Source organism: Peromyscus maniculatus, chromosome 18 (genome assembly GCF_049852395.1).
Source record: "Peromyscus maniculatus bairdii isolate BWxNUB_F1_BW_parent chromosome 18, HU_Pman_BW_mat_3.1, whole genome shotgun sequence".
In the NCBI taxonomy this organism is placed as follows: Eukaryota; Metazoa; Chordata; class Mammalia; order Rodentia; family Cricetidae; genus Peromyscus; species Peromyscus maniculatus.
Window position 1 is genome coordinate 48,462,179 of NC_134869.1, and position 26,246 is coordinate 48,488,424.

Below are 26,246 nucleotides of genomic sequence, written 5' to 3' on the forward strand. Positions count from 1 at the left end.
AAAACAGGTTTCAATGTAACTTTTTACTGTTTATTTAGAGAAACTTGCTTTGCAACGACTGTTCTCAGAAAGCAACCATTTCCGTCTCATGAGAAATGGTTGGATGGGAAAAAAAAAAAAAAAAACCCGATCTGAGGATATGGGAGTTTAAGTTGTAAAGGTTCAAAAACTAGTTTAAGATATATAAATGCAATTTGTGAGGGACTGAGAAAATAATTTAAGATTATATAAAAAGTAAAGCTTAAAGACGATACATGATTCCAAGACTTCAAAAATTCAGAATTTTAAGATATTAATCAGCCGGGCGGTGGTGGCGCACGCCTTTAATCCCAGCACTCGGGAGGCAGAGGCAGGCGGATCTCTGTGAGTTCGAGGCCAGCCTGGGCTACCAAGTGAGTTCCAGGAAAGGCGCAAAGCTACACAGAGAAACCCTATCTCGAAAAACCAAAAAAAAAAAAAAAAAAAAAAAAAAAAAAAGATATTAATCAGTGGAGTTCTGACACTTAAAAGTGTTTCTCATTATGCATAAAACACATGTATATATGTGTTAGTTCAGTAAAGCTCTGTTGTAGAAGTTGGCATGCACACCGTGGAGTATGTAACGACATCCCTGTGCTCTGTCCAGTAGAGGCCAGTGTGACAACTCCCTGAGGTTGTCCTAACCAATAATAGTCTAGTCGTTATCAAATGCCTTCTGAGCTTGTGCTGAGAGAGAACTACTAATCTCACAACTGGACTTAGAAAACACCAAAATTTTCATGTTCTTATCTTCTATATAAATGAATGAAGCAATATTCTGTGAAAAAGTAAAATATTTCAAGACGTTTTACAAATACAGGCTCTTCTCATGGAATAGATTTATCAGAAGGTTTTAAGCATGAATCTACTTTACAACGTCCAAGACCAGATCTATCTCAAACCTACTCAATGGGATCTCTGTACAAGCAGAGGTGTGAATAGGTGTCCTTAGTGTGGTATCTGGGGACATCCGTGCAACTCACTGGGCTAAGGCTGTACATCGTGGTAACCAGTGAAATGACAATGAATGCCTAATTCAAAGGCTCTACCAGGGAGGCACTTCATTTACTCACCAAGTATTTATTGTCACCCCATGAAGCACTTTTTTAGAGCAGGGAAGAAATGAGACACAAATCTCCGGGTTAGTGGCGGCTTATTGTAAAGGCTACTTAGTGTTCTTTCAAAACCTATGGTCAGAAAGGTGAAAAAGAAAAAAAATTCTCGTTCAATAGGAGGAGAAGGATTAGATATGGAGGAAACTTAACTACCGTCCAATTAATTTTTCCTTTTATAGATGAGATTTGCATAAGTTCATCACAGCTTCACGCCTGAGGATATAGTGTGGTATCTCTAGAGGTTCAAGAGAGGGTAGCGGGGAGGGGCTGGGGGGTAAGTGTACCAGCTCTGGAGGGAAAAGTATCCTGGCTGTCCCAAGCCAGGCAATACCTTACTGGTGGGGGGTGGTTTTCCCTCAGGAATGTAGCTCTTCTCCTGCTCTCTGGGGAGAGCCATTGTAGCTCTGCTCTGCCAAGGGAGTTTCCGGGTCAGAAATGTAGCAGTTCTGCTCCTGCTCCAGCTAAACTTGTTACCTCTCTGCTTTGCTCCACGCCAGCGAAGTCGTTACCCCAAACTTCATTCCAGAGATTTATCAGAAGTGAGGAATCCAGGAGAACGGCTGCCTCTGCCAGGGTAGAAAAAGACAGCTTCAAACTGAACAGGTACAGGGCATAGAGAGGGTTTCTTAGGGGCGGAGCCTTTCCGCGGTGAAGATTTTTCAGGGTGGGAATTGGTCAGATTTCAGTCCCTGGACTTGGAAACGCTCAGCTATTGGCTGGATTTCATGCTCAGGGGTTGGTTTTTATGCTCAGGGACTGGTTGGTTTTGTGCTGAGTTGGTCAGGGGCAGGGTGTGTTTCTTTGGCTCTGGTTTCAGGGTCAGGGTGTGTTTCTTTGGCTGGCCCTTTTACCCTTCGTGGGAGAGGAGAAGGCGGGGAATGATGGTGTAGTTCTATTTCAATTAAAAACTGAGGGAGACCGGCTCCCTCTTATTCCCCCAGGGTACTCTTGAGCAGGGATCAATGAGGAATGTGTAGATAGAAGGATAGAGGGGAGAGACAGAAACACAGGACAGCCTCGGGAGGGCCTGAGTCCAAACCCACCGGCCCCTTCTGTCTCTACTAAAGGGCTTTTTAAAAGGAATGCCAAGGGGTGGGGTGAAAGACCTCCCCCCCAGCACAGCTAAGTGTAGACCATCCCAAACACCTGGTGACCATGCACGTGGTCCAGCCATCCTCTAATGCAGCCCTGCTGGGTAAAGCAAGCTCAGATCTCACTAGGAAACCTTTGTGGACTCCCACCAAAAAACATTTTTAAAATGAAGAAAAAAGTACTCATTCCTATAAACTACACAGATTTTTGGCTCATTTTTGTTTAAGCCTCTCTTCAGGAAGATCTTAATAACCTTGATAATCTATACTACATCTTTCCTAAAAATCAACAACAAAAGACACTTTTCAGTTCTCCTTGGGAAAGAGTAAAATACTCTAAAAAAAGCTCAGTTTTTGTTGTATTTATACATATTTATGCATACACATACACACATAGATTGTATGTAACAATAATAAAAAAGAAGCTATCAGTTAGGGGAGTACAGAGGAGGGATTCAAAGGTGGGTAGCTGGGGTGCTGGAGGGAGGAAAGGGAAGGGAAAGTGACATAATTCTATTTCAACATATTTAAAAATAATAAGTAAAAGTAATAACTTACTTGAAAGGCTCTTCATTTTTATTTATTTATTTATTTATTTATTTATTTATTTATTTATTTTGGTTTTTCGAGACAGGGTTTCTCTGTGTAGCTTTGCACCTTTCCTGGAACTCGCTTTGGAGACCAGGCTGGCCTTGAACTCACAGAGATCCTCCTGCCTCTGCCTCCCGAGTGCTGGGATTAAAGGCGTGTGCCACCACCGCCCGGCCTTCTTCATTTTTAAATCTCTGATTTTTTTAAAACATCCACATGATCCCATTATAAAAGGAAAATCCAAGCCTATTAATGACATTTAACTAGATCAACTCTTTTCATAAAGCACCCAAGAAAACTCAAAAAGTGACATGTGAAAACATCACTATTTTCACAGAGGCACAAGGCCACACTCTTTTGGCCCCTGGCCTCATCCTCTGTAAGCCCAGAACCATTTAAAACACCCTGTTCCTGATTCAGAGCATCAGACCTTGGGGTCTAGGGATGCACAAATTTACCTCGTACTTACGTTGCTACACCTAAAGGCCACTGGAGAACGTCCACACTGTTAATCCAGGGGCTGTCGTAGGTTAGGAAGAGCAGGTCCACAGAGCCTCCGTTTCTTCTGAGGAACCGCATAATCCAGTCATTGTCACAGTACTCACTTCCAAGCAAGACAACAGCCAGATGCCTCAGCTTCTGGGTTCGCATGAGATTCTGTGCGTAAAGTAACCACTGGGTGGCATGGACGATCTTTGCCTTTTCTCTTCCATTTAAAACATACTTAGTATGTGTATGTTCATGTAGGTGTGTATGAGTATGTGTGTGAGTGTGTGTATATATGAGTATGTGTGACTATGTGAGTGTGTGGGGGTATGTGTGTGAGTGTTAGTGAGACTGTATGACTGTGTGAGTGAGTGTGCATGAGTGTGTGGGTGGGTATGTATGAGAGTGTTTGAGTGTGTGTATGAGTGTGTGTGTGTGAGTTTTGTGTGAGTGTGTTTGAGTATGTGTATGAATGTGTGCATTTGAGGGTGTGAGTGTGTATGACAGTGTGTGTGTATGAGAGTGTTAGTGTGTGTATGTTTGTTTGTATGTGTGTGTGAGTGTGTATGACTCTTGTGTTTGTGAGAGAGAGTGTGTGTCTCTGTGTGAGTATATGTGAATATCCAGTGTGTGCGGGGTATGAGTATGTGAGTGTGTGTGTGTGTGTGAGTGTGGGTGAATGGGTGGATATGAGTGTGTGGGGGACTATGTGAGTGTGTGTGGGTGAGTGTGTGTATATGTGGTTGTGTGTGAGTTTGTGTGAGTGTGGAGGTGTGTGTGTGTGTGTGAGTGTATGTGAGTGAGTGAGAGTGTATGCATGAAGAGTGGGGGGTTGTAACAGTGAGAGGGTGTGAGTCTGTGTGTGTCAGGAGGAGGGTGTATGTGTATGTAAGTGTGGGACAGTGTGTGTGTGTGAGTGTGTGTTTATGTGTAAGAGTGTGTGTGATGGTATGAGAGTATGTGTTTGTGAGTGTATGTAAGAGTGTGTGTGAGTATGTGTGTCATGTGTGTGTGTGTGAGTGTGTGCACATGCATGGACTTGCCTGGCCAGGCACTGGGAGTCCAGAGATCGGCGCTCCTGTTCACTTTAGACTGAGGCTGTGCAAGGCTGCAGCTCCATCTACTCACGCCCAGGACAGAGTGAAGAGCTCACTAGTGTTCTCTTTACACACCGGGGCTCAGAGCAGAGAGCAACCACTGACACACAGATGTGGGAACAGACTCAGACACACTGATGGATTCCGCCCTGGGTAACTGCTTCCCAGTTCTCTCCGGCGCCCTCGTCACACATGGAAAGACCGTCAGGCACACAGTGTGTTCAGACAACACTCAGCTTTATTCAATCAAAACTCCATGAACACAAATGTAAGATTTACAATTCACAGAAAAATTGATTCCAAGTTTCAATATAAAATAGATTTTTGTACATTTGCAATATCAACACTAGACACCATTAAGTCTACCTTAATAGTAGAGGTAGAATGTGTATACTAATGACAAAAACATTTAATTTCAGCTTCTTATATACAAAATATACATTTAATGGCTGCAAATTGAATATTTTATGAATAAACAGTTTAGCACAGCACTCAGAAGGGTGAGTCTTATGTTCACAACAGCCTGCATGTAATCTGCACATTCGCCATGACAGTCACTTCGCGTCCAAGAATAAAACAGATCTCCTTAGTCCAGGCAAAGTGTCTTGAAATGTCTGTGAAACTTTTGCCGATACTCCTGGATGGCCCAAGTCCCAGGTCCCATGGTCACAGTTCACAATCCTTCGACACTCCTGCAGTGCCCCACATGAGTGACAGACAATCAGCCTGATTCACAGCACAGACTGGCAGCCGGATTGGCATTGCTTTCAGAAACCAATAGTTCAAACAAGCATTTGAGAATTAAAAAGCTCAGGGAAAGAACTGCTGCCAATTAGGTAGAACTTGTGAATAAGAGCAGCAAAATTGATAAGCCATGAAAAAAAAAAATGACGAATCCAACATTGACCTGAGTGGCAAATAAAATCTTTAAAGCAGCATGCTTGTGAGCATGTTTGATTTTGCTGGTCAAATAGTTTATAACTTGTGGGAGTACAGATATTTATAGATTGCATCAGATGCAGCTCTCCCTTGCTCCAAGTTAGCACTACACAGAGGAAAGTGGGGCATCACCCATTCTTACTCACCCTGTCTGAAGTACGTGAAGACTTACAGTCCATGAAAGAATGCAGACCGTCTGAGCAGCCAGGGGGTGCCCCTACAGTAAGCGCTTATGCAGGATTTCCCACACCATCTTCTTCCTGAACAGAGGCATGTGCTGCTGAGAGAAGGTGAGGGATTGGCCTCTGGAAATATAATCTGCGTATTTACAGGTAAACATTCCACAATCGCTCCCATTCCGCTGCTGAGGAATCTCCTCTGCTGGCATGCTGTATTGCCTCCACTCCCAAGGGTGCAGATCAATATTCCTTCGGGCTTTGCTCTCATCCTGCAGGTACTGAAAAATCATCTTGAGGACATCTGGTCTTTTCTGTCCCATCGAATCCAGATAGACAATATGCTTTATTCTTAGGTCTACTACTACCAGGCTCCAGTGCACATCCAGGTGAATCGGCACCAGAATAAGTTCCTTTGCAAAGAGGTTTACTGCCTGGGTCCATCTTTTGACTGACCTGTAGCCTCCACACTTGAATTTGGTGTAAAAGAAGGTATTAAATGCGTGAACTGATGGGTATCCCTGATTTTGGTTTCTCTCCATGAGAAGATTCATGTGAAAATTGATGGCTTCATCGTTGAGCCACTGGGTCTCCCTTAGTGTCTGGATGTCTCCTCACGTAATTCAAAGTTTGAATTACTCTTCCTGGGGTTTCTGTATCTGACCCTTGCTGGGTTCTTCACACTCAAGATCTCATCTTCTGGCCCTGGACCTAGTGCACTACTGATTTCCTTTTCCATGTCTGCTGTGACATCGGGGCCATGGTCCAGTCCTCTGCCCTTCTCTTGATCTGCAAGAGCCTTTTCCTTGGCCTTAGGTATTGGTATATTGTTGAGAATGTCATTGCTGACACTGTCTATGAAGATTTGGACCTGGGCTCCTCCCAGAAAGTTGGGCTGGGGGTGATGTCCCCTACTGTCATTGTTGAGGTTTGTTCCAACTATCTCTTCTGTATTAGAAATTTTCTCCTCTGAAGACCTCTTCTCACTCTTCACTGGTGACTGACCTTCTCTCGTGACAGCACAGGCAGATTGCTCTGGCTCAGAGTGAGTTGGTTCCGATCTGTGAATCTGTCCCTCCACACGGCCTTTGATCTTCTTCGAGGTGTCCACAGGGCTCGTGTGAGCACTGTGAGGGTCAGAGCTCACATGATCACCGGGTTGAACAACAGCCCGGTACTTTTCCAACAGCCTTCGGTACTTTTCGTTGTCATGTTCCTGAACACCTTCCTCTGTGTTGCAGTAGGAACGTTTGCGACCCTTCCCACCATCCTCAGACTTCACCTCAGTCAGGGCCTCTTCCTGAGAGTCTTTAGGGCACTCTCCGGGCTTTAGCTGTGATCGATCCTCTTCCTGGGGTTTCCGTATCTGACCCTTGCCGGGTTCTTCACACTCAAGCTCAATTTCACCCTGTTCCTGTTTCACCCTCCTCCTAGGCTCGGCTGGCTCTTGAGTCTGCTCATCCATTCCCCACTCTTCCTAGTGTTTCCTCTTTTGCCCTTTCCGGGGGTGTTCGGGGCTCATTGTTTCACGCTGCCGGCGAGGTTGCCACCCACAGGGATGACCTGCATTGCCTTTGCTCAGGTGTCTTCTGTCTGCTGTGGTGCAGCCTTCTGATTTCCAAGTTCAAGTGCAGGTCGGCCTGAGGCTCGGTGGGTGCTCTCGGGTGGTTGTCTGAAGGATCACTTAGTCCACTCGGAGGTGTTTTATCGAAACTGGGCATGTTGGTCCAAGGTCAGCTACCGCAGGATAAAAAACGCTCCTTTGGACTATGAAGACAGATGGAGGGGACAGTATCAAAGGGTACTCCCCTCTTGGTGAATAATCAATTTAAACTTGTCTTTAAGGTGGCGATTCAACAGCCCCGGTGTAAAAAAACAAAAAGAAACCCAAAAACTTTGTAGTTGAGGCTCTGCCTTTTGTCTTGGGGGCTCCAAGACACAATGAGCCTCTGCAGATCCCAAAATTGTGGAAATCACAGTGAATGTGGGAGACAATTGCTCAAAAACACCGGACCACAGGAGCGCAACCAACGCACTGGAGGTAAGACTTCTGTCTCCTCCACCTGTGGCCTTGGCTCTGGCCTTCCAGGTTGCGCTGCTGCTTATATACAGTTTGAGTTGAGGCCCCGCCCATTAGCATTATCCGGATCAAGGGTCTGACAGCTTATTTCCATCCTTGGAGTTCCTATTGGTCTGTGCTCGGCTGAAGAACACCCAATCAGAACTCAGGAGGGCAGAAGTGTAGCTCTGTCCTCAGAACTGGCGAACTACTGGGAAAAACCATAGATTCACTACATTTCACAGTTCTGAAGGGTAGAGTCTAGGAGAGAGGCTTGGATCCTTGGAAGGATTTACGCACATCTCCTTTCCCCTCTGCTGAAGAGAGTAAGGTCAGGCTCGAGATGGATGTAGGCGTGTGGTTTGCTTTGGCAAAAGTGTAGCTCAGGCATTGCATGATTGTATAGGCAGAATCTAGACGCCAATGCAAAATCCACCTCACTCCCTCTTTCTAGCCCTTCAGGGATAACCCTGCATCAAGGTGAATTCTGGCCAGCTCCACCCTGAGTAATCAAATATCAGCGAAAGCTAAAGGGATAAACTTTGGATTTGTTGGGCACTGAGATGTGAGGGATATTGACTGTCTTATCCTAACTATGGTGGTTTGAAAGAAAATGGCCCCCAAAGGGAATGGCACTATTAGGAGGTGTGACTGTGGGGGTTGCTTTGGGTTCTTTTTTTATGCTTCACTCAGTGTGACTATGAATGGACTTCCTATTGCCTGACTATCAAGATGTAGAACTCTCAGCTACAGCACCACATGCTATGGGTCATGATGATAATGGACTGAACCTCTGAAACTGTGAGCCATCTCAATTCAATGTTTTCTTTAGTAGCGTTCCGATGGTCATGGTATCTCTTCACAGCAATTTAAACCCTGTCCAAGACAAGTACCTTGCCCTTTCCATGACCCTTGACTCTTAGGGAAGAGTCTCCTCTTCTGTCTAATGTGGTTAATGGTAGAAAACAAAATAGAATTACTCTTCCATGACTTGGAGTCCAGTGTTTCTAGCATTAGTAAATTAAACTTATTTGAAAGGGACATTTACACAGGGACGTTGCGGCTCCTCTCAATATGCTTAATAATTACTAAGGACGTTACAGCTCTGAGACCTGCTTCACATGAACTAACAAGAACCATATCCTGCCTCTCCTGCTGTTTTTTGGGAGTGTTGATTTGAACATGAGCAAGTCATACTTCAGAGCATATTTTCAACAAATGTATCCAACTTCATCCCATCAGCAAACACTAGATCAATAACCATCAATACAGCCTGTTCTTTATTATTTTTTTTTTCCGAGACGATTTCTCTGTGTAACAGTCCTGGCTGTCCTGCAACTCAGAGAGATCCACCTGCCTCTGCCTCCTGAGTGCTTGAATTAAAGGCTTGTGCCACCATTGCCCGCCTCCATGTTTTGTATTTTATGATGGGGTTGGGACACAGAATCAGGTCCTTGTGCTTGCAAAGAAAGCACTTCACAGCCCAGCTCTTTCTCCAGCCTGAGGCTCACTCTTCTTCCTCGCTGTTCTGGGCAAGAAAATAACAATAATACAAGGGGCTTGAGAGCTCCCTCAGTAGTTATGAGTACTTCTTTTGTAAGCTTGAAGATCTGCGTTTGATTTCACAGCACCCGAGTAACAAGTCAGGCATGGCTGAACACACATGTCAGCCCCACACTGGGAAGAGAGACAGATGAACCCTGAGAGCTACTTGGGCAGTCGGCCTCACCAAAATGGCGTGCCTGACTTTAGACAGTCAGGTGGACAGCAATTGAGGAGAAAACCTGATGTTCTCTGTTGCTGGAGAGCTTCTCTCCAGGTTCCACCAAGCCCCGCAGTCCCACAATCCACATATAAAATAATCACTCAGACGCTTATATCACTTATAAACTGTAAGGCCGTGGCAGGCTTCTTGCTAACTGTTCTTATATCTTAAATTAACCCATTTCTATAAATCTATACCTTGCCACGTGGCTGGTGGCTTACCGGCGTCTTTACATGCTGCTTGTCCTGGCGGTGGCTGCAGTGTCCCTCCCCCTTCTTCCTGTTTCCCCAATTCTCCTCTCTCCTTGTCCCGCTTATACTTCCTGCCTGGTCACTGGCCATCAGTGTTTTATTTATATAGAGCGATATGCACAGCAGTTCTCCTCTAGTGTTTGTATGCAAATCTGCACACACACACACATATGCGCATGCATCATCATAATCATTCGTGTGCAGACAGTCACATACAGACCAACTCACTCTTCTTCCAAATTGGGCTAAGCTCTATCCAAAGAGACTGAGCCATGAAGAGATGGTAGGCACCAAGAGAGGCCAGTTGTGGCCGGAGAGCTTTCTTGGTGTCCCCCACGCACACCACACAGGGAGTTCCTCGCTTTGTTTGCCTTGTCTGCCACTTCTGGTAGTGCTGTCTTGGGGCAGACACATCCTGTCCTCCTGAAGACTGTCTGCCTTGGCTCAGTAGTACTCAGCCACAGCAGGGTAGCAACACTAGGAGAAGCAGGATAAGGGTACTCCAGCTGAAAAAACTGGGCTCTGATATCGTTCTGGTAGCCTGTAGGTGCGTTCCCCTGCCAGGACAGACTAGGACTTTTACTGCTGACGAAGATTTCATCAGGATCTCCCCTGGTCTGATTATTTAGGATCCTCTAAGTGCTGTATTAGTCAGGGTTCTCTGGAGTAACAGAACTTATAGAATGAGTATGTGTATGTGGTGTTTATCAGAATGACTTACAGACTTCAGTCCAGCTAGTCCAACCATGACTACCCTATGAATGGAAGGTCTAAGAATCCACTAGCTTTTCAGTCCATAAATCTGGATGCCTTCAGTGGATGCTGGAGTCCTAAAGAAGCCAGCTCTAATACCAGGGAAGGGAGGTCTCAGCAACAGGATAGATGAACTTGCCAGAGAGTGGGGGGGGGGGTAAGCAGGAAACAAGCAAAGGCAAGATTTGAAGATGTCACCATTATTTAGGGTGGGTCTTCCTACCTCACATGATCCACTTTTATGGCAAGCCTTCCCATCTCATATGATTCAATCAAGGAAAATTTCCCTTCATCTGGAAGTGGTCAGCTCACCAATTCATTGCCCAGTGTCAAATGGTCATCCCTGAAAACATACATACAAGTAATATTATAAGGACTGAGCAGTATATCCTGCTCAGTGTGTGTGTGTGTGTGTGTGTGTGTGTGTGTGTGTGTGTGTGTGTGTGTATCTGCATGTCATGAAAATCAATGGAAGAAGAGACCATGAATTTGAAGGAGAGTGGGAAGGAAGTGGGGTAAATATGAGGGTATGTTGGGAGGTGTGCCTAGCTGCTTGAGTTGATTCCAGATGTAGTCAAGTTGACAAAATTACCCATCATATATGAGAGGTGCACACAATGAAAGATTTTTTTTTCATGCAAAGAAAAATTATGGCTAAGTATGGAGACAGTATGCCAATTGAAATAAGCCTGATAAATGTTATGTTATCTCACTTAAAGAGATGTAAAGTAAAAAATCCCAGGCTCATGCAAATGGAGACTACAATAATGGTTGCCCAGGTTTGGGACAGGAGCAAGAGGAGGAGATGATGGTCAGGTCTGCACATTTGATGAAGGTCTTCCAGGAAGGTGTCACACTGCAGGGTAACTATGGTGAATAAAGCTGTATCAGAAGGGCCCTTCGGGTCATAAAACCCAGCTCATAGACAGCACCACCTGCCAAAATGAAAATAAAGACCTAATCAAAGTGCACAGTTTTGGGAAATTCTCTAAATGTGCTAACCCTGCTTTCAGCTTCTGGAGTTTGCTTCTGGCTAACTGTTCTTAATTGAAGTATGGCAACCTAGGATTTTTTTTTGGGGGGGGGGTTGGGGGATGTTTTTATTAATTATTTGGAAATTTCACATAATGCACCAGGGTCACACTCACTTTCCAGTCGTCTCAGGTCTACCCCTCATCCTTGTGACCTCCCCCAAAACAAAAGAAGAAAAAGAAAAGAAAGGAAAAAATACCCAGTCCAATTTGTGCTGCCCATTTCCTCACTGGAGCATGGTCTAACTCCCAATGGCCAGCCCCTTAAAGGTATCTAACCCTTGGACTGTGAAGAGCTACACCAGCCTCCTTCTCACAGATTTTAGGAGTTCTCTTCAATGGCTTCCTGTCTAGGCTGATTCTCTTTTTTGTGGGGGAAGAGTTGGGGGGGAAGGTTGTCATAGAAACCATCTATGTCTCCCAACTGTGAGTCTGTACTCATTGGTACCACCGCAAAAGAAGCTTCCTGGCCTTTTATAATCAAGGGCAGCACAGATCATGGACTTCCCCATGGATCCTGGCTATTCACTGAGTAGAGTACTGAACATGAAAAACAAAATGAAGAATTACGAAGATACAAGATAGGCATGTGGCACTTGTAACTCCAACTTTCACTTTTACCTGTCTTTTACTGTCTTGTACCATTCATGTGAAATGTCTTCTGGCCCCGTTACCTCTCTTATATCTAAATTCATTCATTATAAAAGAAACCAATGGAGCTAGAGAAGTTGTTCAGTGGTTAAAAGCACCTGGTGCTCTTTCTAAAGACTCAAGTTCAATTCCCAGAACCTACAACTTCCAAGGGATCTGGTGGTCTCTCTCTCTCTCTTTTTTTTTAAATTTAGTTAGTTTATGTATTTGAGTGCTCTATCTGCATGTATGACTTTATGCCAGAAGAGGGCATCAGATCCTACTATAGATGGTTGAGAGCCACCATGTAGTTGCTGAGAATTGAACTCAGGACCTCTGGAAGAGCAGCCAGTGCTTTTAACCACTGAGCCATCTCTCCAGTCCTACCTGGTGCCCTCTTATGGCTTCTGTGGGCACCAGGCATGCATGTGGTGCACAGACACACATGCAGGCAAAACACTCATGCACATAAACTAAAAAGCCAGTGTGACAGCATGTGTCTTTAATTCCAGCACTTGGGAGGCAGAGGCAGGTGGATCTCTGTGAGTTCAAGGCCAGCCTGGTCTGTAAAGTGAGTTCCAGGACACCCAACATAGTCACCCACAGAAACCCTATCTCGAAAGAAGGAAAGGAAGGAAGGAAGGAAGGAAGGAAGGAAGGAAGGAAGGAAGGAAGGAAGGAAGGAAGGAAGGAAGGAAGGAAGGAAGGAAAAACAATTTTTTAAAATGTTAAAGTAGGCAACAGTCCCTTCCTATTTCATCATGACTTGCAGTATTCAACAAACAGAGCAACAACAACTATAACAATAACAGCCAAAACCCATCAAGGCTTGCTCATAGAAGCTTCAGCTAAGGACTATCTAAAGGTCCAATCTCTGAAAACCATAGAATGAAACTCCAGTTTCTTCCACAGTTTCTCTTTTGAGACAGATTCACTGTGTAGCTTCCATAGCTAGTCTTTGTTGTCCACTTGACTACATCTGGAATGAACTAAAACCACAGTTCTGGGTACACCTGTAAGGGATTTTTCTTGATTGGATCACTTGAGATGTGAAGACCCACCTTAAATCTGGGCCATCCCTCCTGGTGACAACCTATACAAAGGACATGGAAGAAGGATGCTTTTCCTCTTTGCCTGCTTGCCCTCACTCTTATTGGCAGGTTCATACCTGCACTGGCATTAAGGTCTACTTCTTCAGGATTCCAGAATATACTGAAGACCAGCTGAGATATCCAGCCTTGTGAATCAAACAACTATTGGATTCTTGGACTTTCCACTGTGAGACAGCCATTGTTGGAATAGTCAGACCATGGCAGGTAAGCCACTCTAATAAACCCCTTACACACACACACACACACACACACACACACACACACACACACACACACACACATATATATATATATATATATATATATATATATATATATATATATACTCATTCTATCAGTCCTGTTTCTTTAACCCGGGCCATCCCTCTCCCTTCTGGGATTACACATGTGCACCACTCACATCTCCACCCTCTTATTCACAATGGGGACTGAATTTTCCCCTTTAGGACCGCCGCAAGTCCATTTTCAAAGCGCAGTAAGCAAATATATCTTATAATTGTATTTACTCTTACAATGAAAATGGGATGTCACAGAATATGGTAAAAAAAAAAAAGGAGGAATTAGACCATGCACCCAGTCTGTGTTACGCTGCCACTGAACACTTGTGAAAACCTGTGGAATACAAGACACAGTGTGCAATCCAATACAGACCAGGAGCCTCAGTCGATATGGATGCTACCAGTGGTCAGGGCTCCAGGCCCAGTGTTTCTAGGATCTTGATCCCTTCTTCAAGGATGAAATAAAGGCACACAGAGATTGCAAAGTAGCAAAGATACTTGACTCAAAACAAGTGATAGTACTCATGAGAAAGAAACCTGCTGCCAAGAGTGATAGCAGGCTGTAGGCGTGAAGGTACACAAGCGCCCTGGTTATTATTTGGGGCTTCCTTTTCTGGGGTTCAGGAGGAGGAGGAGCTCTAGTTACCAACCTTAGACCTTCGTCACTGAGCACACATCAGTGCAGCCAGTGAAGACTCCGTTCACAGCCTGTGTCTCTAGGGAAAAGCTGAGAAAAGCCAGCAGCCTCTCTACCAAATCAGACGGCAAAAGAGAGCCCAGGCTGTCCTCCGCTTCCTAAAACACAGGCAAGAAGGGATCCGCATTTGCCAGGACATCTTTTTGTCACATTTCGCTCTACGCCTGTACTATTCCGCCTTTCATCCTGACGGCTGAATTGCAGCTGACATTTCTGGTCTGGCCTAGCTTTTTCTGTCTTCCTTTGAGTGCCAATACCATCTTTTTAAAATAAGTGATGGGGTCTAATATTTTCATCGCTAAGGGCTCATGGGATATTCCTATTCCAGCTACATTGTGCAGCAGACACATGGGACACTCTAGTAGAAGTCTAAGAGCGGAAAGTGGCCGTCCTACTGAGAGGCTCCCCGGCGTAGGTGTTCGGAAGTTACAGATAGGAGATGAGAGCAGGCAGAGCTGTTGTAATTGTGAATTGTGCGAAATGGAAACGGGTGATTCTGAGCACATGCCTGGAGCCATGACAAAGCAGCTTCTGTTCGAATGAAACGAGGGTTAAAATCCTCATTATTTCAGCTTTAAATACTTCTCTTGAATATCAGATTCAAGGTTTTGGCAGGAGAGCAGAGCTGAATCATCCAGTTGAACATTTCAGAATAACGATTCACTTTTTTTTTTTTTTCACGTCGCTGCTGAATACCGTCCCTTCCTTCACATTCTGCCCTTTTCTTCCATCTCGCCTCGGGTCTCCCACGCCATCAGTGCAGAGCTTCATGCAAACTCCCTGTTATGGTTTCGTCCTGTGCTCTTTCCTGCCCCAGAAAGCGCATCAGAATGGAGTTGATAAGACTTTTTATCAGCTTGTCTTTCCTTCTCTGCCACCTCCCCCTCCCCCTCACAAAACAAAAATGGGTACTTACATCATTTCAACAAGCTACTGTTACTATGACCCCGGTGTCTTTTAAAACAGTGACTGACATTTCTGGACCTGGATCCTTGATAAGCATGTTGGACTAATCCAGCCTGAGCGTCAGTTTGCTCTAAATCTGGGCAGGGGTCAACACAGCTTTGGTTTGGCTACTCCTAAGAGGGAATTGTTGGATATTGCATTTTGTTTACAGCAGCCAAAGAGGTGCTGGGTTCATAGTTCATTCGGCTGGACTACATGGCCATCTCTATGTTCAGAAATAATCAAGCATTAGGAGTGCCATGTGGTTTAGTCTCATAACTACCCAGTAAATATTGATTAGAATTGAGTTGAAGAAGCGGGGCACAGTGATTAACACCTGTAATCCCACACTTAGGAGGCTCAGGCAGGAGGATTGCCACAAATCCAAGGCCACTCTGGGCCACATACGAAACACCTGACCAGCCAGGGCTACCTAGCAACACCCGGTCTCAAATACCACCACCAAAAACAATAAAAACAACAAAAAACCAACTCCCAAGCTCAAGGCAGTAAATAGATTTCGTTCTGCGGAATATTTGAAATGGCGTACAGAAAAGGCAGAAAAACGTATTAAACAAACACATTACATCAAATCGATTCTCAACTATCACCGGAAGTTCCAAGATGAAGATAAATAGGATCGGGAAGCAGGCCCTGAAGTCTTCTACCTCAGCAGTGGCCTTAACCTCCTGTATGAACATAGTCTCAGTGGCATTGAAAACAGCCTGTTTCCCTAGCACATAGTATGTGCCAAGAATTGGTGCTAAGTGCTTTACACACATGACATTTAATCCCCATCATAAACCTATGAGGATTATTGTTTCAATCTTACAGATGAAAAGGCTACAATGAGAATTTTTCTGAGGAAACAATGTTTCTTAGAGACACATTAATTGGAAAAAAAACAGTCTGGACAAAATCTTCATCGTCACTCCAGTAATAAGATTCTTTTATAAGGATATTCTTGTAATGTCCTTTAGTTTTCAGCAAAGATGCGCATGAATAGACTCACGTGGAGAATTTCTTTCCACTCAGTCTTTGGACCTTATGGTTTCTTTGCTCCTCAAAATGGCTTTTATGCCAGTGTCCCTGACATGGCCTCCCAGAGCTCACCAGAAATTCAGAATCTCAGGCTTCCCTCTGAAGGCGCCAGGAATGCATTAGGACAAGATCTCCAGGTGGCCGGTGTGCACATTAGCATTGAGAAGTGTCGCTTTAAGTGTGGTGTGTCTGAATTTTAAAATGACTCTGTAGTGGTTCTGATGTTAGGGATCAATACTAACTAAGGCCACACATTATAAAATGTCCCAGGACTTGATCCCAAAGTGCAATCACCCGAAAGCCTAAGTGAAACAGTTTGTTAAGTCAGGGGTTTCAGGGAGTCCAGACAGTACGGTATGTATGTTCAGAGCACTCTGTGTCCTGAGCTCAGGCATGATCATGAATGTCAGTGAGCATATGGCTTCACCTACTTTATTTTTAACCCCTCTTGGTGGGGGGTGGGGGGTGGGGGGGTGGGGAACAAGACAAGAATGTCCCCTTTCATTGAAGGGGAGTCCCAGAATAGTTCACACCAGATATGAAATTCACTGAAGCCAAATTTACAGCTAGGAAAATGTATGCAAACTTGGCAACGGCTCTACATTTCCACCCACTATTTTAAAAAGTTGTTCCCGAGTCTGGGAAGATGGACCAGCTTTGGCCAAGGGCCCACTCTGAAGACATGCGGACCTGAGTCTGGAGATTCTCAGTGTGATGGTGTGTGTCTGTCATCCCACCACCAGGAAAGCAGAGTCGGGAATCCCTGGGCCCCACTGGCCAATCAGTCTAGCAAAATGGGTGTGCTCCAGGTTCAGAGCCAGGCTGTGTCTCAGAAAATGAGGTGCAAAGTGATTGAGGATGTCAATCAGATGATGTCAACATAGTTCCTCCATAGGGGTAGGTGCATATATACACACATGTGTATGAAAATACATGTGTGCACGTACACACACACACACACCGTTCAATTATTTACCACTGAACCAAAGCTAACACTTCAGTAAGTGATGCTTTGTGGCTGCCAGGCCCCTGGTGAACACTTGCTCCAGGGGCAAATTCAGATGGTAAATGAAGTTCTACTTATGGAAACTTGGACCATCCAGAAAGGGCAGGAATCTCACCACGGGCAAATTGCTAATAACTTTCCCCTGAAGAGGAGCAGCAGAGGACTAAGAAAATAGCCACCACCAGGTGGAGCAAGGTCACAGAGAACTGATGTGAGAATCAAACCTCAGGTGACCTATCCAACCCGGGTCACCTGGCTTTCCAGGTTTTAAATCCCGGCTATTCACCACATTCAGGTCTGGGAATAAATTTGGTTCTCAAACATGAGAAAGATAATTATACTGAATGATGAGATGAGAAACAGATCCACTGAAATAAAACCAGGGTAAGAACAGCTCTTCTTGGTGGAAGTGAACCCACTTCCTTCCAGAGGCAAGGAATTACAGGCCCATGGGAAACAGTAGACTGTGGGAAAGAAGATGCACTCCGGATGGAGGAAGATGTGCACTGGACTTATGTCCTTGTGACACCTCAGTTACTGAACCTTTTGTCTCCAGATTCTCATTTGTTATGCGAGGGCAGTAGTGCCCACCTGGCGGGGTTCTTGTGAGAATGTGTGCAAAATGCTCGCATTAGAGAGTAATGTTCCAACATAGTATCAAGCCATGAACACTCAACAATACTATATTGATGGTTGACTGGACACTGTGATGGTTTATGTCGTCAACTTCTAGGTTCTAGAAGCATCCAGAAGACAAGCCTCTGGGCGAGTCTGTGATGGATTATCTCGATTAGGTTAACTGGAATGGGAATGCCCACCTTAAACCTGTGTGGCTCTATTCCGTAGGCTGCGGCCCAGGACTGATCAAAAAGGTAAACAAAGGCTGAACCTGAGCATTCAACCTTCTCTGCCTCTCTACAGTGCACAAACTCCCTCAAGCTCCCGCTGCCATACCTTCCCCCAGGAAGGACCGGCCCTCCGACTGGAAATCAGAAAAGAGTCCTTTATCTCTCTTGTGGTATTTGTCAAGATATCTTATCGCAACAGGGAGATAAGTTTGTAGTACAGGTACCATGATGAAATCAAAGAAGGGTACGGTATTTTCTCTGATTTTTAAAATGTTTTCTATTAAAGTTGATTAAAACTGGGTGTGATGGTGGAGGCAGGAGGTTCGTCTTGAGTTTGAGGGCAGCTGGGCCACATAGCAAGACTCTCAAAAGCAAGAACAACAGCACACAGATAATTAGGACGGATTATAGTGATGATGGTTTGCACCTGGTGTGTACAAAGCTTTTCAGCTGGCGGTTGGTGTTGTAGGCATGCGCTTACTATGGTACCCAGGGTGGTTTCAATCTCCTGAGAGGAGTCGATTATCCTTTCTTAATCTCTAGATATCTTGAACTACAGGCCTGTGGTGGTTTGAATGAGGATGGTCCCCACAGGTTCTAGTGTTTGAATGCTTGGTCCTCTCTTTGTCTGTCGCTTGGTAGTTCTCAGCTGCTGCTCCAGCCCCGTGCCTGCCTGCCACCATGCTCCTCATCAGGGTGGTCTCGAACTTGCCCTCTGAAACTGTAGGCAAGCCCCCCAGTGAAAGGCTTTCTTTCATAAGTGGCCTTGGTCATGATATATATATATATATATATATATATATATATATATATATATATACACACATATATACACACACACATATATACACACACACATATATACACACACACATATATATATACACACATACACACACACACACACACATATACACCTTGGTCATGGTGTATACACATACACACACACACACACACACACACACACACACACATATATATATATAGTGAGCCCACTGTGTCTGGGGCTCAGTTCTAGGCTCTGGCAACAATTCATTTCTAGTGGCTCCGTCTCTTCTGCCACATTGCTTTTCTCAGTACAAATATGGAATAAACTCCAACAGCACCATGGGTGATATGAATTCCATTTAGATTTGAAGGAACCCCATGGAAATGTGACTTTGATTGCCAGGCACATGGACCACCTGCCTCGGGGTCTCCCTCTCCCATCCTTCTGCTCTGCCAGTAGTTATGACAATGTACCAACCTAACCGTGACACTTCTCTACTTAAAGGGCTCCCTGCTGTCCAAGGACTGTGTCTGGCAGCTCAGCGTGGCACAGGAGATCCCTCTCGGTTGGCTCTGAGCTTCCTCTCCAGCTTCTGCAGGGGACGTTCCGGAGCTTCGCTGTGTACTGGTTCCTAAGTCAGATCCACATGCAGTCAGGGCAGCCCAGACCCGAGTTCTAGACACAGAGGGCTCCATGGGGAGTCCTAGTCCACTGCTTCCTTAGTATCTAATCTTCCTTAGTCTAATCTCCTGGGTAGGAAAACAGAAAAACATGCTTGGGAGCTGGAGCTCAGCTGGAGCGTGCTTAGCTGGAATGCACTAAACCCTAGGTCTAGTCCCCAGCACTGAACAGTTGTGGGGGCATCTGCCTGTAATCTCAGCATTCAGGGTAGAAACTGGCACCAGGAGTTCAAGGTCATCCTCATCTACATGGCAAATTTGAGGCCACCCTGGGCTACATGAGATCTTATCTCAAATAAACAAACAGAAGTTCAAGGCCAGCCTGGTCTACCGGAGACCCATTGTGTCCAAAACAAAAGAGCCTTCCTCTTACATTCTGTTCTCTTACAGAATGGAATATCACTAAAAATTTAATTGATGCAAAGAACGATTTTAAAATGCCACTGCATATATATGGCATTTGCATATGTTTAAAAATTTTAAGTATTTTTCACCTTCTATCCCACCTAGTATTTGAGTGCATCTCTGGAGATCTTATTTGCAGTTAGCCAGAGTAAAATATGTCTTTTCTCTGGAATGCATCTTCTCCTTCTCACCAAGATTTCCTATTACTTTCTAGTCAAACTTTAAACTCAGAAGCTGGGGGTGTAGCTCAAGGATAGCCTTGCATGTATGAGGCCATTGGTTAATTCGCCATTACTGCAAACTAGCAATTGAAATCCTGTTCTGCTGTGATTTCTTACTCCCCAGCTGCCTCATGCACATAGTCCATTTTTCCTTCGTTCTGTCTCCCCAAACCCTATACTTGATGAGAGTATTTTCCCTACAGCATTACCACACTGCCTGTAATTATTTATTTATGCAGTGTGTGGTGAGATCCCTTAGGACAGGTGCCTAATGCCGATCCCCCCTGCTCTTAGCTTGTGTTTGGCCAGCACTAAGAACTAATGTTTATCACCGACTACGGGAATGAATGATCAGAGTCTAAAAGTCTCCACGACCTTTAGATCTCTCAGCGGAAACATTTTGGCAACAGGTATGCCTTGGCCTTTGATAAATCAGGACCACAGCATTTAGGAAATTAATTTGAGAGGATCCAGGAAAGGTCCTAAAGGGTAAACACAGCTGGGTGAAAGCTAGCAACATCCTAAATGTGGGTGATTCCTATTATACCACCCTTTCTCTGCCATCCGAGCACCGAGCTGCGTCTAGGATGGAGAAGTTTTCATCCCTGCCTCAAATGTAGAGCTTCCTTCTCCGATTTTTAACAGGGAAGTCCTTCGCCATCCATTACGGTGACACCCAACTCTGGACTTCAACTACTGAGCATGGCCAGAGCCCAGTTGGAAGGCGGCAAGGGGCGGGGGGGAGTCTGTTCCCAAGTTCAGAGGGGTCTCCCAATGTCGCCCACCGGGCAGAGCCCGGGCAGAGCGGAGGCGCAGGGGGCGACGCCCAGGGAGGCAGCCGTTGGGTGCGCAGGGCCCCGCTCGGGTTGGCCACAAGGGGCATCCATCTTCCAGGGCGAGGGCGGAGAAGGGGTCGGCCCAGGAACGCCGTCCCCCCCGGGCGACAGGACCCCGCCTCTCCTAAGTCCACGCGGCCGGCAGCAGCAGCAGCAGCAGCAGCAACAGCAGCCGCCCTTCTCCAGGCGCTGCGAGCGGTGGGCCGAGCGCGCGTCGAGGACTGGGCGGCCGCCGGGCGGGGGGCGCGGCTCCGGGTGCGCGTGTCGTCGCGGCCGCCAGGGGGCAGCAGCGGCCAGTGGGCGGCGGAGAAAGAGCCCAGGAGGCGCCGGGCGAGCGAGGCGGCAGAGGACCCTCGCGGCGCCGGCTCCCGAGACGCCAACTCCACCGGGGCTGAACCGGGCGCGTCCGATCGTCGCCGCCGCCGCCGCCCTTCGAGTCCCGCCGAGAGGACACGCGTGGGGACTGCCATCCCTTCGGCCTGCCGGGCGTCGGCAGAGGCGGCGGCATCCCAAGCTCGGGGCGCGGGGCGCGGGGCGCGGGGCGCAGGCAGGAAGGGAGGCGGCGGTGGCCGGCGGGGCGCGACCCCCGCGCGCGCGGGTCTCAACAATGGTGCTCCGCGCTGGCGCGATCCCCGCGTCCGCCCCGCGGCGGCCGTAGAGGAAGCGGCCGGGAGACGCCCCCCCTTCTCCCCGCCCCAGCCACACACGCTCGCCCGAGTTTGCGCGGCTCGCCTCCCCGGCTGGGGCTCCGCTCGCCAGCGCCCAAGGCGGCTCAGCCCCGGAGCATGGTGCCGGCGCCCGGCTCTCTCTAATCGCTCCTCTCCCTCCTCCTCCTTCTCCTCCTCCTCCTCTCGCTCCTCCCGTCCCACCCGTCCCTCCCGAGGGTGCTGCCTCTGGCTTCCTTCGGCGAGAGGGGAGTGCAACTCTGTGCCTCTCCAAAGGAGCCTGGCGACTGGCCGGTGACCACCCGGCAAGAACTCGCCCCCCATTTGAAAGCCAGCCCGGAACAGCCGGAGAATGTCCACCCCGAGCCGATTCAAAAAGGACAAAGAGATCATAGCCGAGTATGAAAGTCAAGTGAAAGGTAAGGGTGGGAGCGGCTGCCTCGCTCCTTTTGTGTGCCTTCCCTTGTCATTGTGTTCCTGGAGTTCCCGTGTGTAACTTGGTTGTCTGCGTGGGCGGAAGGTGGCGAGGGGACACAGCTCGGCTCCTGGCTGACCCCCCCCCCCCCCAGGGCGTCCTAGAAGCCGGTCTTAACCTGATCAGACCCACTGGGACAGGATACCAGGTGGCTTCCCCAGGCTGGAGCTCCCACCTCCAACACTGAGACAACTGGCTGGAACTTAATCACCTTCAGCTGGCGATTTACTCGGCAAGGCCGGCAGCGCCCAGAGTTCCTGCCTGGTTGTCATCATTACCATCATCCCCCCCCCTTTTTTTTTTTTTTGATGTGAAATCATTGTCACGGCATATTTTTTCTATGGAGTCATTTGGTAAAGTCTGAACACTGAGTGGCCGGGCGCTTCCCCGAGTGAAGGCTGTTTCCGACAGGCACACTTTCCCCTGTTCATTTAGTAGGGCGAGTCCCCTTTTATAAAACAGCTCTCTCAAAGCCTTGCCAGTTAAACCTACAGCGACTCCTGGAATCTGACTCCTCCTTTGGAGCAGGAATCCGGTGCCATCCTTCACACTCACGGGAGGATATTGCTTTATCATTTGCTGGAGGGCGCTTGCATATGAAATGAAGGCGTGAGTATAGGAATAAGTAGTTTCAGTCCATTTGCATAGTCAACTAACGAAGGCAACCCAATTAAGGTGGATCAAGTCTTACTTTCTGTGCTTCATACTTTTTAAAAATATTTTTTTCCCTCCAATTCAAGTGTTTTGTTTGGCGCTGGGGAGTTTTAATAAACATCTGTGTGTTTGCTGCCCCCGCCCCCATGTGTGGTCTCTCTGTATGTTTCCTGAGGAAGACAATGGATGGAGTGTTGGGATCTCAGCTGTTCAGTGGTGCATTTAATGCAAAGTTCAGAAAGATTGTTCTAGCAACACCTATGTTTATATACCCTGCTGTGGCGGCTGAGGCAACCTTAACTGTGCCTGCCTGGGGAAAGGCTGGCGCCTCAGTGTTCTTTTGTGTGGTCAAGTTGGGAAAAGGCTTGGAGACCTGGAGAGGACATGGGGCCAGGGAATCCTGGGTCACCTGAGTGGGAAGGTGACTCGAGACCAAGTTACAGTCAAACCGGACACACGTTTCAGGGCTGACCTTTAGAGTGGTTTTGGGAACACAGACTTCTTTCTGCCTGTCATGAAGATCACTCCCATGAACTCTTTAGCGTTGATGTCCAAGTTACATCAGCAGAGAATTATCTCCTCCTCGTCAGGTAAACTTTCTAATGAGGATAACAGTTTTCCCCAGGGCAGCCTAAAACCTTTCATTCCCAGGAAGGGTTCCTGCTCGCAATCACCATTTTCCTGGGCAGGTTTTCCACATGGCTCTTTGTGGCGGGTCTTCCAGAAGTGGCAGTCTGGCTTTCTGACTGCTTGGAGCAACCCCTGGCACGATTCACTTCCATAAACCTCTCCTGATCGGGGTGTCTCACTTTAGGCCATTTGACTGTAATTGGCCCCTTCTCTGAAAAAGGAATCGATGACAGGTTTGAATATTACCTTAATTTCTTCGAGGGTGTAAGTTCAGTGATAGGTGATAACGTGAGTATCTGAAGAGTTATGCACCTTCTTTATTAAAGATCTTTATTAAAGATCCAAATGGGATTTGTTACAATGTATCTATCAAATCTAAAATTGAGCAAAAATCATGAACATGAAAATTCTTTCTGAAATAATTTAGCCCCACAAAATGTGACCTTTGCCTTTATTCCCTTCCACCATCCACACCCAGTTCTAGGTTTAGGACTTTAGTGAACCTGCCCTGCCTTGCCTGGCCCTGCCCTGTGGCCAGACTTTATCCAGTCCCGAGGAACCTGGCTCACTGTACTCATATGCAAACGTGGGAATTGGGCATTTTAATTCAGTCAGGTCACTCCCAGCCACAGATTCACCTGTGTTCCTGGGCAAAAGCTGGAGTGTGAGAGATGACAGTTCACAGTGCTGGAAGCCGGCTGTCCTGGGAAGCAGACCCCTTAGGAAGGAGAGCCGGAGAGAGAGAGCACCTCTGGGCTCCTAACCTCTCCGCTTCCCTGCTACCTCGTGAAGGGGTGTGCAGCCGGGCACCAGGCTGGGATTTAGATTTTCGATTGTGGAATAACCTACTCTTTTAATTCCAGCTAGCTATTTCCTCTGATGCTAAACAAAAGAAGCCGGCCTCTTCCATTGCTGGAGGAAAAACCGGGCTTTATTGGAGAATTAAGTCTGTTCCCAATGAATAAAGCCCCGTGTGTGAATTCTGGGTAGCTTAGGTGAGCGAATGGATGATTCTGAACCATTTCCATTAGAGATGATTTTTTTTTTCTTTTCACCTTCCAACTTAGAGCCCAAGACTCTGGGGTATTGTTCTTTCTTGCAATTGGATTTACCTCAGAATTCTTGGGATAGTATTTTGATCTGACAGAAAACTCAGCTCCTAGATTTTATCGCTGTGGCTGCCTGCAAAGGTTCTGAGAACAAGACTACCTGGGGTGGTCCCCAGTCTCTGGTAATAATGTGTAATTTCATGTGTGTGGCCATAACTGCATCTAGTTCTCTCATTGGTGTTGGGTAGGTCTCTTGTTTGTCTCTGGGGTGTGGTTTTTCTTATCTGTGAGGAATTTACATTTTCTCAGTCCTTAGGGTCTTTGAATCTAATTGAAGATGTCATGAAAATTCATATTAATTGCTTCATAAAATGTTCAAGCTTTTCACTTTTTTTTCTCTTCTTGCCTGTCCTGATATGGATGGAATCATCTTTGCTTTTAATTTTTTTCCGTAATGAGTCAATTGAGTTCTTGGGAAATCCCATTATAATTCAATAAAGAATATGGAAAACTAAAACCATGATCAGACAAATATAGAAGAAATTTGTAAGATGAGGTAGGAGTTATCCACATAGTTAAAGAACAGTTCATTCCGGGGCAGGAGCATACCAAGCCACGTTGAAAGGCCTGTGTTAATTTGGAGTAGAGGGTCCGGCCATGTCATGTTGGTTAGTCAGCATCTCAAACACAGAATCAAGAGAGCGCTTGGAGGGGCTGAGGCAGAGACCCTGTTTTTTAGAAAAAGGAAATAAAGAAAGGGCAGGGAAGAGAGGAGAAGGAAGAATGGAGGAAGACGGAATCCAGGGAAAAATGTCTTTGGGGGTTGGGCATTAAAAAGCAAGCATGGTGGGTAAGTGTATGAAATTCCAAACGGCTCATGTCTACTCGTTATCGCCTCTGGCAAATGAGCAGTGAAAAGATTGATTGGCTAACAGGAGCCTTGGGGATTACCTGGGGGTCTCTCTGAGCAACCTCGGTAATTCTGTAGAGAAGGGATCGAGGAGTCACCTAAGTGAAAACCCAAAGCGAGAAGTGATGCATTTTATGAGGTGAAATTAATGAGACACGTCGGTTTTTAGTAGCGCGCATTGGTTGTTCAGAATGGACAGCCGTGGCTTGCAGCATCTCCTAGGATGGCAACCTGACCCCAGCCCCCACATTCCGCTCTGTGGGACGTGTTCAGGAAGGACCGGGAGAATCTGTTGTCCCTTGGCCACTCTGCTCCCTGAGCTACACCAAGTACACTTCAGTACCTCATGGAGCATAAGGAAATAGCAGTTTAAGGTATGAGTCCATGTCGTGCCGTGGGCTTTACGAGGGAGGTTAAAAAGCGTTAAGGGTTCCTAGAATGGTCATGGAATCTGCTTTACCGTTGCCATCTATAGCCTGGGGAGGGACAACTGTTACAGTGTGGAGCTAAACGTTTATGGTTGGGAGGGATTTCATGTTTTTGACCAACCCAGTCATTCACAGGACGTGGGGAGGCCTCCTGACCGCTCTAGCATTGTATATGACTGGGACTTCCTTGAGACTAGAATCGGGGTCCCTCTCATTTGAGGAGCCGCGGTTTGCTTTCAGGTCTCTCTCCAAAGTAGATGGAGGCAGGATACTAACCCACTGAGGATTTAGTCACTGAAGGATTCACAGTTGAGCCAAAGGGGGGCGGGGATGAACAATTCAAGTTAGTAAATGATCTCTAACCGGGTGGGTTTTTTTTCCCCTCCTCGCCAAGATCATTTCAACAGACCAACACTGGCCCAGAGAGCAGCTTCACGGGGTGGCCTTTAAGGTCAAGAAAAGCAGCGTGGTGAATGTGCACACCCACACTTGGCTTGCTGTTGTGCTGAAACTAACGGCAGCGACTATCATGGGCTTGCTTACCTGACTAACTTTCCTAGCTACAAAATCCATTGACCGACACTTGTGGAGGTCA

General features: G+C 46.5%; 2 protein-coding genes across 3 annotated transcripts in view; one reads left to right on the forward strand and one right to left on the reverse strand.

The window, feature by feature from the left end:
- Window positions 1-5,558: 5,558 nt before the first annotated feature.
- LOC102925850 (sentrin-specific protease 2-like) lies at window positions 5,559-6,978 on the reverse strand. Its single transcript, XM_076554399.1, has one exon. It carries the CDS (start codon window positions 6,976-6,978, stop codon window positions 6,109-6,111), a length of 870 nt encoding a protein of 289 aa, XP_076410514.1. The 3' UTR covers window positions 5,559-6,108.
- Window positions 6,979-21,582: 14,604 nt separating this feature from the next.
- Srgap1 (SLIT-ROBO Rho GTPase activating protein 1) overlaps window positions 21,583-26,246 on the forward strand; it is a 279,322-nt gene continuing 274,658 nt past the window's right edge. The window contains exon 1 of one of the 2 annotated variants that reach the window (XM_076554167.1): window positions 21,583-21,924. In XM_076554167.1, coding sequence (XP_076410282.1) covers window positions 21,858-21,924 — 67 coding nt within the window. In that variant the 5' untranslated portion in view covers window positions 21,583-21,857. The remainder of the gene's footprint in view (window positions 21,925-26,246) is intronic. The other variant, XM_076554169.1, reaches the window with a different exon arrangement.

Coding starts and splice junctions, on each gene's coding strand:
- LOC102925850 (XM_076554399.1), bottom strand. CDS start 6,978: ATGGATGAGCAGACTCAAGAGCCAGCCGAGCCTAGGAGGAGGGTGAAA.